This window comes from Chelonus insularis, unplaced genomic scaffold (assembly GCF_013357705.1).
Source record: "Chelonus insularis isolate UGA/USDA-ARS -01 unplaced genomic scaffold, ASM1335770v1 contig_85_pilon, whole genome shotgun sequence".
NCBI classification, from domain to species: domain Eukaryota; kingdom Metazoa; phylum Arthropoda; class Insecta; order Hymenoptera; family Braconidae; genus Chelonus; species Chelonus insularis.
In genome coordinates this window covers 1072902-1082886 of record NW_023276773.1, presented here as the reverse complement: position 1 = coordinate 1082886, position 9985 = coordinate 1072902, and the positions used below count along the sequence as shown (strand labels likewise).

The 9985-nt window shown below is 27.9% G+C and overlaps 2 protein-coding genes across 4 annotated transcripts; one reads left to right on the top strand and one right to left on the bottom strand.

Moving 5' to 3' along the window:
* Positions 1-1820: 1820 nt before the first annotated feature.
* On the bottom strand, positions 1821-7157 carry LOC118071458 (PRKC apoptosis WT1 regulator protein-like). Of its 3 annotated transcripts, none has more exons than XM_035090627.1 (8): positions 6882-7157; positions 6127-6275; positions 4452-4575; positions 4160-4256; positions 3768-3875; positions 3502-3542; positions 3246-3399; positions 1821-2279 (listed from the first exon to the last, which is right to left on the bottom strand). In XM_035090627.1, the coding sequence occupies exons 2-8, from the start codon at positions 6260-6262 to the stop codon at positions 2094-2096; spliced, it is 846 nt and encodes a 281-aa protein (XP_034946518.1). In that variant the 5' UTR covers positions 6263-6275; positions 6882-7157; the 3' UTR covers positions 1821-2093. The 3 variants fall into 3 exon arrangements, with proteins under 3 accessions (XP_034946518.1, XP_034946517.1, XP_034946519.1); XM_035090626.1 differs by lacking the exon at positions 6882-7157 and adding an exon at positions 6534-6656; XM_035090628.1 differs by lacking the exons at positions 3768-3875; positions 6882-7157 and adding an exon at positions 6534-6656.
* On the top strand, positions 6509-9830 carry Edem1 (ER degradation-enhancing alpha-mannosidase-like protein 2). The gene is made up of 3 exons (XM_035090625.1): positions 6509-6641; positions 7697-7736; positions 7823-9830. Exon 3 carries the CDS (start codon positions 7826-7828, stop codon positions 9755-9757), a length of 1932 nt encoding a protein of 643 aa, XP_034946516.1. The 5' UTR covers positions 6509-6641; positions 7697-7736; positions 7823-7825; the 3' UTR covers positions 9758-9830.
* The last annotated feature ends 155 nt before the right edge of the window (positions 9831-9985 follow it).

The window sequence follows — 9985 nt, the reverse complement described above, 5'->3', positions numbered from 1 at the left end:
TGTCGCCTTTTCAAAAAAAAAATAAATATATATATATATAAATATTCAGGGCATAGAAGTTAATTAGACATAAAAGTTTGTAAAATTGTGAAGGAAAAAAAAAAAAAAAGAATTATTAAATAATTATTATAAAAGAAAATTATTTTAGATTCGTGTAAGAGTATTATACATTTTTTGCTTAATTATTATCAATTGATTGATGATTAAATGTTGTAATCATTAACTAATTAAATAATTAAGTGTATTGCAAGAGAGAGAAAGAGAGAGAGAGAGAGAAAATATATAAGTATAAAATACTGTCTTGTATATGTTGTATAAAAAGATAAATAAATTTCATTACGAATCATATAAATAAATGGAGTTTTTATTTATTTAAATAGGAATATTTAGGAATTAATCAAATCTAATTAGATTTAAATTAATTTATCTTAAATTGTAAGACGCGTGATTGGATTTGATTAGATTTAGATTTTAAAAATTCAGTGATCTCGAGTTGAATTTAATCTAATTTTGAATTCCATTGGATTCTGGAAGATTTAATCACATCTAGATAGATCTGTAATCGACTTTCGTTAGTCAAGATTCGATCTAGCTCTATCTACTCAGATCTATTCAGATCTAACGACGTTTTATTTTCAGTCGATTGCATTAAATGTCAACCTGGAAAAAAATAAAATCGATCTACATTTTTTTTATATTTTAAATCTATTTTGAACTGACACACTACAAAGCAGATTCGATTTTTATCAATCTATCTATGAGATCTATACAATGATTTTTATAAATAAATATATATATCTACAAAGATCTCTATTGATCTTGATGATGAAAAATAATGCATCTATAAAAATAGATCTGAATAGATTTATTTTGTTTTTTCACCAACATGGATATTTTCAATATCATTAAATTTAATTGGATTCATGCAAATCTAATAAATAACATCAAAAAGTATTTTTTTTTTAAGTAAAAATATTTTTTACCATCTTGTTAGATCTAATTAGATTTATTAAAATATATTAAAACGGTTTTTCTTTTGGAAAAGAATATTTCAGATCTGATTTTGTTTCATTTTTACTTTTTCTGTGTCCGATTAAATCTAGTTAGATTACAAAATCATAAATCAGATCGAATCTAATCCAATCTAATCAACTCGAATCTGCTCAGATCTAGAAATGGATTCGATTGAATCAAATCTGGCTCCATCTGAACAGATCTTATCAGATATTAAGATTAACATTGCGATTCTGATCCAATTAAATCCACTCTAATCAAATCAAATCTATTTAGATTCAATCAATTTTAGATTCGGAATAATCTAAAAAATTAATTAAATTTTAATACTTTAAGGATTATTTGAAGTTGTTTGTGAATTAATATAAAATTTTCAATGATTTATTTATTTTTAATCAGCATTTTTGTTATATAATTTATAGACTTAGCAATTATTTATTATTAATATTAATTAATTTTTAACAATTAATTATTAAAATCATTATTAATATCAGCTAATCTAAATGAAGAGTAACAATCAGTTGTGCATATTAAATTGTAAATTATAAATTAACATTATTATTAATTTTTTTTTTCTTTTCTTTATAATTTTTCTTCTAAATTATTCGGTAATTCTATTTAAAAACTATTATTCCAATTATATTTATTACTTAATTAATCACTCAGTCTCCGGGTTGGTTTTTTAAAGTATTATCAATTATATAATTGTGATAATAATTATTAAAATTCATTCCAATGAATATATTTTTAAATAATTAAAAGATAATATTATAATATATAACATAAATATACTACATATTTGTAGTAATAATTATTAACTTGAATATATTGAAAAAAAAAATTCATTTGCGCGTGGAACAAATTCTACTCTAGCGCAACAATAAAACTCTTTTTTTTAGTGCGTAGTTTGGAATTTTTTTTTTTTTGTTTTAACGACAAATTGGAGAAAATAAATGTTAATATTTGAAGCAAAGAGTTTTCGTTTTTTTTTTTTTTTTTTTAATACTTTAATCTAACAATTTAAAGCATTCTTAAGTGAATGTTACGAGTTAATTATTTATATAATATTTTCAATATTATTAATTGCTTGCTAATGCTGCCATTGCTCGAATTAAGGCTGCATTCTCTTCACGTAATCTATCACGTTCTATAGCCATTTCTCGTTGTTGTTGTAATAATTGAGCTTCTAATGCCATTATTTTGTGATCCTGGTCCTCTAGAAGAGCCAAAAGCCTTCGATTCTCCTCCTGAGCTCGTTCAATCAACTGAAATAATTATCATTTTATTTATCATTCTAATTTTAAATAAATAATATTTATTTGTAAATCTAATTATTAATTAATTAATTATTTAAATTTAGTTATTTTGCTGAAAGATTGGAAAAAAGGATTTCTAACTAAACTTGGAGAGTTAGGGGGTTCCCTAGAAATTTAGAAAATAGAAAAGAAACCTGAAGATAATCGATTTAAGCCACAGACAATCATTTTTCAACCCCCAAGATAGCATGAATGATTAATTCGATAGGGTGATCATATCTATTCTGAAATATATCATCCTTCTATGATGATCACAAATCTCAGGATGAGTCAGAGCTTGAATTGAAGCAACACTGTGTTCAATACACTGCATTATTCGCTATACATGTCACTATCTATATATACACTCTTTATTCAACAATACCAGAATTGTCTCTTGCCATAATGATTCAGGTATAATTATTTCGTAAACTATCAAAGATACGAAAAAAAATGTTGAACAAAAATTAAAGATCTTTTGATGATTAACAAAAAAGGTCATTATCGTTTAATCTCTAACTCTCATAGTTTAGCTGTAAAATGACGGTAAAGTTGGAAATAACTAATTTCTAACATTTTTCTATCTTTATCGCAATTTTTTAGCTAAACTATGAGAGATAGGAGATAAAGTCTAAGAACTTTTTTTGTGTAAAATTAAAAGATCTTCAATTTTTGTTCGACTCTTTTTTCCGTATTTCCCATAGTTTATAAGACAATCGCAAGAAACTGGTTTTGGAGTAATTTTTTGATTAAATCATCCCTTCTTTTTTCCTCTGTCCGGGGTGGGAGAATTATTTTTATAATTATTAATTACTTTTAACAACTCTAGAATCATTATCTGAATTTTTTAGCTATGCTGAAAAATCTTGATTTCATTAAACTGAAACCTGAAGCAGAATAACAACATTAATTAAATCAATAAAATAAATAGCTTACTTCTTGGGTATTATTACTGGTTGGAGTTGGCACTCGATCCCGATTGGAGCTTGAATTCAACTGTGTTGTGTGATTACCATGATCTGATTGATTAACACTGTCTGATTGATTCAACGAATCGAACTCTTCATCATCAGCTTCTAAATCTGAATGACTAAAAAAAAAAAAATAATAATAAACCAAGGAACAATTCATTTCCATTTCTCTCTATTAAATCTAATTGAAAAGAAAATAAAAAAAAAACTGCATTAATTACCTTTTATTCCTTCTCTGAGTATAAACCTTTGCAGTCCGTTCCTGCAACAGATATAAATTTGTTTCTAAATTCACTGAAAACTTAAATTTAGAGACACTTAAATCGACATAAATTGTACAAAATTGACAAAAAAGTATAATAATGATTTAATGATTTCTATTCAGCAATAAGTCATCTCCTCGCCTGAAAGACCAACATGTGAAATAAATTCCAAGATGAGAGAAACAAACGAAAAAAAAAAAATTTTTTTTACAAAAAAAACTTACTTCGATAAGTTCATGATCTAGAAACTCATTATGATGAGTATTGTGCTTTGTTTCGAGACAAGATCCCCCTAATTCTTCCTCATCTTCTCCAGTACTACCTCCTGTACTCTACGGTATCCAAATAATTAACGAAACATGTTAGATTATTATTTAAAATGTTAATTAAAAAACAAACAAACAATTTATCTAAAGTATAAATATCACCTAAAAACATCTAAATCATGCATCATTATTTAAATTAGAGGTAAAGTATGCAAAAAATGTCAACTTCTGTGCAACTAATTAAGGTTAGAATCTACAAATTGAATGTAAACAAAAATATTAGATTATTTTTATTAGTTATTTATTATTAAAAACAATTAGATAATTATTTTATCAAGTAAATAAAATACCTCAGTTGATGGCAAATGAACCACTCCAGTGCTCCGTCTTTTTTCACGAAGTTTCCGCCGGTCTCGTTGCTGTTTTCCTTTGTTTATATGAATTGGCCTGTGCAAATAGAGTAAAACACTAGAACTAGAGTCGACTTTAATTACAAAATCTAACAGGATCTCGCCTACATTTCTTTACTTTCGATATTTTAATCACTATTGACAGCAAAAAAACTGTCTTTTTTTTTCTAACCTGTACTTTCAAAATGGGATAGTTGTTCTTTTAGGCTTTAGGGTTTGGGTTACCACTTACCGCCCTGTTACACGCTTGTCTTTTCTCATTATTGGCTTTGTTTGGCTCTCATGTTCCGCTGGAATGACGGGGTTGGAACCTGGTTCACAGATGCCTTGGGCGTCATCAGCATCAACTGGGTTTTCTGTTGGAAAAAATGTCCTTATTAAGATCACTGATCATAAATAAATACTTGGCAAGTGAATGTGATCATTTAGAAGAGTTTTAATGGTAAATCACAAAAAATTCCTTAGTTCATATTACTTTGATCTTAGTCTTGAGTATGATCTCATCATGAATAGACGCCAGGAATAAATTTATCATTTATTTCTCCAATTCCCAACAAATTTAAAATTATTTCCATCTATTTGTATCTTATATTAGCTTTTTATTGATTTAAACTTCAAAACACTCCATTAATTGACAATAATAACCTCTTTTTAACAAACCTTAAAACCTACATAACGATGAGTATTTTATGAATGATAATTTAAATAGGAAAGTTTATGTATTTTTAACTCCATCTCTTTTCAATTAATTTAGTATATATAATTAATAAAGCAACAATAATTAAAAATTCATGTCACATGTAAAAAGAGGTTAATAAATAATATTCTATATTTTTCTTAAAAAAAAAATATTTTATAGCAAAATGATTACTCATAGAAATAATTTATGATTCATAATCGAACATTTCCAATTTAAAATAATTTTAAAACATTATTTAATTAAAAATAAATTCTTTCAAGCAATCTACCAAAATGGCTTCAGTCTTCTCGAAATAAGTGCAAATATATTGTTAAAACACCTAAAACCCGCGTTAACATTTAAAATAAACATAAAAAATAAAATTCCCCATAGCATCTTAAACTCTATATTTAATAACGACATTTAAAAACAAAAAAGCTAATTTTTTTCCAAGTCTTCATCGATTATAGAATTTATTACTTGCCCTAAGTGCATTAAAAAAAATTTAGGCAGGGTAAAATGACCGATAAATGACCATTATTCTTTGGTAAGAAACAAAGACTTAATAATAAAAAAATTCTTGCATATTAGAAAGATTTATTTAAATATGATAAAAAGATATCTTATAAAAAAAGATAGTTTAAAAAATAAAGAAAACAATAATTTATTGTTCAATTCTAAAGAAGTGTCAGTATTGAGAGAATAGCATTGGTAAAATTGTTAATAACAAAGGCTTATTGTTAATAATTATCTGATACTGTTAACTACAGTAAAACAGTAATAACAATAATAATAATCATCATCAAAAGAACATTTATTTTTATTCTTTCCACTGAGAAATTAATCATACAGACCTTGGGGGTCGCATCTAGACCGATATTTTTATAATTTAAAGCATTATTAATTAGTAACTGATGAGCTTGGACATTTTTAATTAATAATATCTTATGCATCGATTGTTTACCAGGCATTATACCCTGCATGATCATTTACCCAACCAATAGAGATTAAAAAAAATATGTCATTCTGACTATTTTGAGATGACTTGATCTCGATTGTCTTCAATAAAGTGTCTTTAATCTGCCAAAAAGATATTTTTTAAAAATTCTTTTACTTAATAATTGAAAAATAAATATTCCTCCATCTTGCAGACAATGTTTTGAATAATTTAAATGTTAACTTTTTTATAGTTAATGCCGGATTCAATAAATGATTGATAAAACATTACTTTGAAAATTAATCGTTCCAATATCTCCACTTCTAGGTGGTGCAACACGTGCTCTTGCAGTCCTAATACGTGGTCTTCGTGACGTAAGCTCATAATCATTATCAAAATCCTCTTGGCTGACGGAACTTGACGCCATGCCGGTAACGTCACTAAAAAAAAAAGACATATGTTTTTCTTTAACTGACAAGTGGAAATATAAAATAAATTATTTCTGATTATCTAAAATCCAATACAATTACATTTAAATACTTGAATAGTATGTGATAGAGAGAATGATAAATAATAAGTGAATAATTATTATTTACAATTAAATGATATTAGTGAAGTTATATATATAGAACATTGTTTAGTATTTTAAACATCTAAAAGTCATTTAAATGTGCAAATAAATAAATAAAAATTCTTACAAAAAATATCTGGACATCTGAACAAAGAGCTAGAGGTCGTGATGTGCGATACCTGTTGTAGGCCAGTGAAATTATTTTTTTGAAGGCCAAAAAGCGTTTAGTTGCTTGGTAAGTCGTCTAAAGGTGAACACAAAAGCATGAAAATTTTTTTTTTTTTAGCTACTTAAAATGTGTGCAAGTGCCAATTAAATCAATTCATTGATTTTAATTTATTACTAATTATTTTCTTTCTTTTTTTTTTTTTTTGTTATCATACAATCATTTTCATTGTTAATGTCAATTTAGATTATTTTATATATTATTTTTTTATCATCTTATTGATTAGTTTTTTTGCTTAATCACTATTACCTATTCTGTTGACGCAGTTTCTTTTAAACACTTTTTGATTATTGGCGAAATAGAAAAAAATAAACTTTTATCTTTGATGAATTTTTCCACAAATAATTGATGTAATTAACTGTAATTCAATCGATTTCTCGATGAAATTTTAACTTTTTTAAACGCTTTCATCTGCAAGTTATTTTTTATTTATTTATCAAACTATTAAACACACGGTTCTATCAAAAATATGCACTGGCACTTTGTTCTCGGTGTATCCAGAAAGTTGTATTGATTTTGAGTCACTTTTAAGGCCTATTTTCATCTCAGGATGAATAAATGTTCATAAAAGTCCATCTTAAAATCTTTAAATTAGCGCGAAAATAAAATTTTTTAAAATTAAATCACAAACCTAACCAAAAAACTATTTCTATTCATCAATCTTTCTTTATATTATATCACATTTAATTAAAATAATAATTAATTTTGGTTATTTCTATAATTTTAATCACAATTAAAACAAAAAATATCGTTGATTAATTTCTTTTACCGGTAAATGCCATATTGTTTACACTTTTCACCACTAGAGTCATACACTAACAAGATGGCGGTTTTGTAATATTTTTGTTATACTATCTAAACATTTATTTTTTTTTAAATAAATAAATAAATAAAGAAAATATATTACGTATACACATTTTGACACGTTGGATTTAATTATTATGCCAACAATATTGACGTGTATTTTAAATAATAAGGTTAAATTAAGCATACATAGTGCAACAAATACACTATAACATGCATTCAACAAATAATGATAAAAATTTTAATTATTGGTATTACAGGATAAACAATTGATGAAAAACTGTATAAATTTAATAACCAGTGAGTATTTGATCTGACAAAAAATATGAATTAATTAAATAAAAAAAATTCAATAGGCAGGTAAATAATAAAAATATGTTTTCTAGGTCATGATGTTCTACAGGTTAATATTTTTATTATTCTTAATATCATTTTCTCAATCAAAGGAGAAGTATAAAAAAAAAGACTTAATAGTACTCCGAGAAGAAGTAAGATCGATGTTTGATCATGCCTATTCAAGTTATTTAAAATATGCTTATCCATATGATGAACTACGATCCCTAAGTTGTGATGGTTTTGATACCTGGGGAAGTTTTTCCCTAACTCTAATAGACGCCCTAGACACATTAGCTGTAATGGGTAATTTCTCGGAATTCCGTCGAGTCGCTGAAATAATAAGTGCTCGAGAGAACTTCGAAGCCAACATAAATGTATCTGTTTTCGAGACAAACATCAGAGTAGTCGGAGGATTATTAAGTGCGCATTTATTAATGAAAAAAGCCAAAATGAATCTACCTCCAGGTTGGCCATGTAATGGACCACTACTTAGACTCGCCGAAGACATGGCGAAACGCCTTTTAGTGGCGTTTGATACACCAACAGGTATGCCTTACGGCACAGTAAACTTAAAATACGGTGTTCCCCCAGGAGAGACCAGCATAACTTGTACAGCAGGTATAGGAACATTTATTCTAGAGTTTGGTACCCTGTCAAGACTTACTGGGAATCCCGTGTATGAAGAGGTGGCCATGAACGCCATCAAAGCCCTCCAATACTACAAGTCTAAAATCGGTTTAGTTGGGAATCATGTTGATGTTTTGACTGGTCATTGGACCGCTAGAGATTCTGGGATTGGTGCTGGTGTTGACTCTTATTTTGAATATCTAGCTAAAGGAACCCTTTTGTTCCAAAGTCCTCTGCTAGCTGGAATATTCCACGAGCATAAGAGAGCCATTGAAAAGTACATCCGACGTGAGGATTGGCATCTTTGGGTGTCAATGAATGAGGGCCAAGTTACACTACCAGTGTTTCAGTCATTAGACGCTTATTGGCCAGGTGTTTTAAGTCTTATTGGTGAGACTGCTGATGCCATGAAATTCCTTCATAACTATCACCGAGTCTGGAAGCAATTTGGGTTCACTCCGGAGCTCTATAACATCGCTCAAGCTGAAGCGGGGACCAATAGAGAAGGGTATCCATTGCGACCGGAGCTCATTGAGTCGGTGATGTATCTTTATAGAGCTACCAAAGATCCTTATTTAATTCAAGTTGGAGTTGATATACTTCGTAGTCTTCAGCACAGTGCTAAGACCACTTGTGGGTATGCGACAATCAATGATGTTAGGGATCATCGGAAAGCTGATAGAATGGAATCATTCTTCCTCGCGGAGACGACCAAGTATTTGTATCTGCTTTTTGATTCGGATAATTTTATTCATGGGAATGGACAGGCTGGTGAAATACACAAAACACATTGGACTGATTGTGTTATTTATGCTGGAGGGTATGTTTTTAACACCGAAGCTCATCCTATTGATCCTGGAGCTCTTAGTTGTTGCAGACCTCAACAAAGTTTGCTGCTAGATCGGTCTGATATTAAACAAAAAATCAAGATCTTTCGGGGAAGTAAAAAAAAGGTAGTAAATGATCAGAAAGAAGCTCAAGGAGTTGGAAATGATGGTGATGATGATGCTGGAAAGAAAAGTGATGATGAAAAGGATAGTGATCAGAGTATTATGATAGATAATAGCACTTTGGAGATGAGGAAAGAGAGTGTTGATGAAACTGAAAGGAAAGAAGGTGGAGTTTTAGGACCAGATGTTAATAAAGGTGTTGATTCTGGTAATGATTATAATAATACTCAATATGAAAAATCAACAAATGTTCATGATTTTGAATTTTTGCCTAATATTTTGCACGAGAGATTGAAAAATCAAAATTTGTATCCTATTAATGAAACTATGAGTGAAGACTATCAAGTCTTGTCGTGTGAATCACAGCCTTTCCTTCAACGAATTTCAATTGTTGGTGAATTTTTCTGATATGATTTCATGTTGTTGTTAAATGTCAACATCACGAAACAGCACTGATTGAATAAATTTATTTTTTAAAATATTTGTTTGGAGATTTTTATCATTCATCACTAGCTCATCCTAACCTTTAAAATATGAGGTAATATTTTTATTAAAAAAAAAAAAAGAAAAATAAAAAACAATCTTTTGCATAAATAGTATAAATAATTAATTCTAAAAAAATATTTGACAGCTTTA

Bases quoted from the DNA above. Each gene is read 5' to 3' on its own strand.
- LOC118071458 (XM_035090626.1), bottom strand. The intron at 4,576-6,126 runs GTAATGTTTTAT...TTTTTCCAACAG, and splicing joins TGGAACGATTAATTTTCAAA to AAAACCCAGTTGATGCTGAT. The intron at 3,543-3,767 runs GTAAGTTTTTTT...TATCTGTTGCAG, and splicing joins TAGATCATGAACTTATCGAA to GAACGGACTGCAAAGGTTTA.
- Edem1 (XM_035090625.1), top strand. From the start codon at position 7,826: ATGATGTTCTACAGGTTAATATTTTTATTATTCTTAATATCATTTTCT.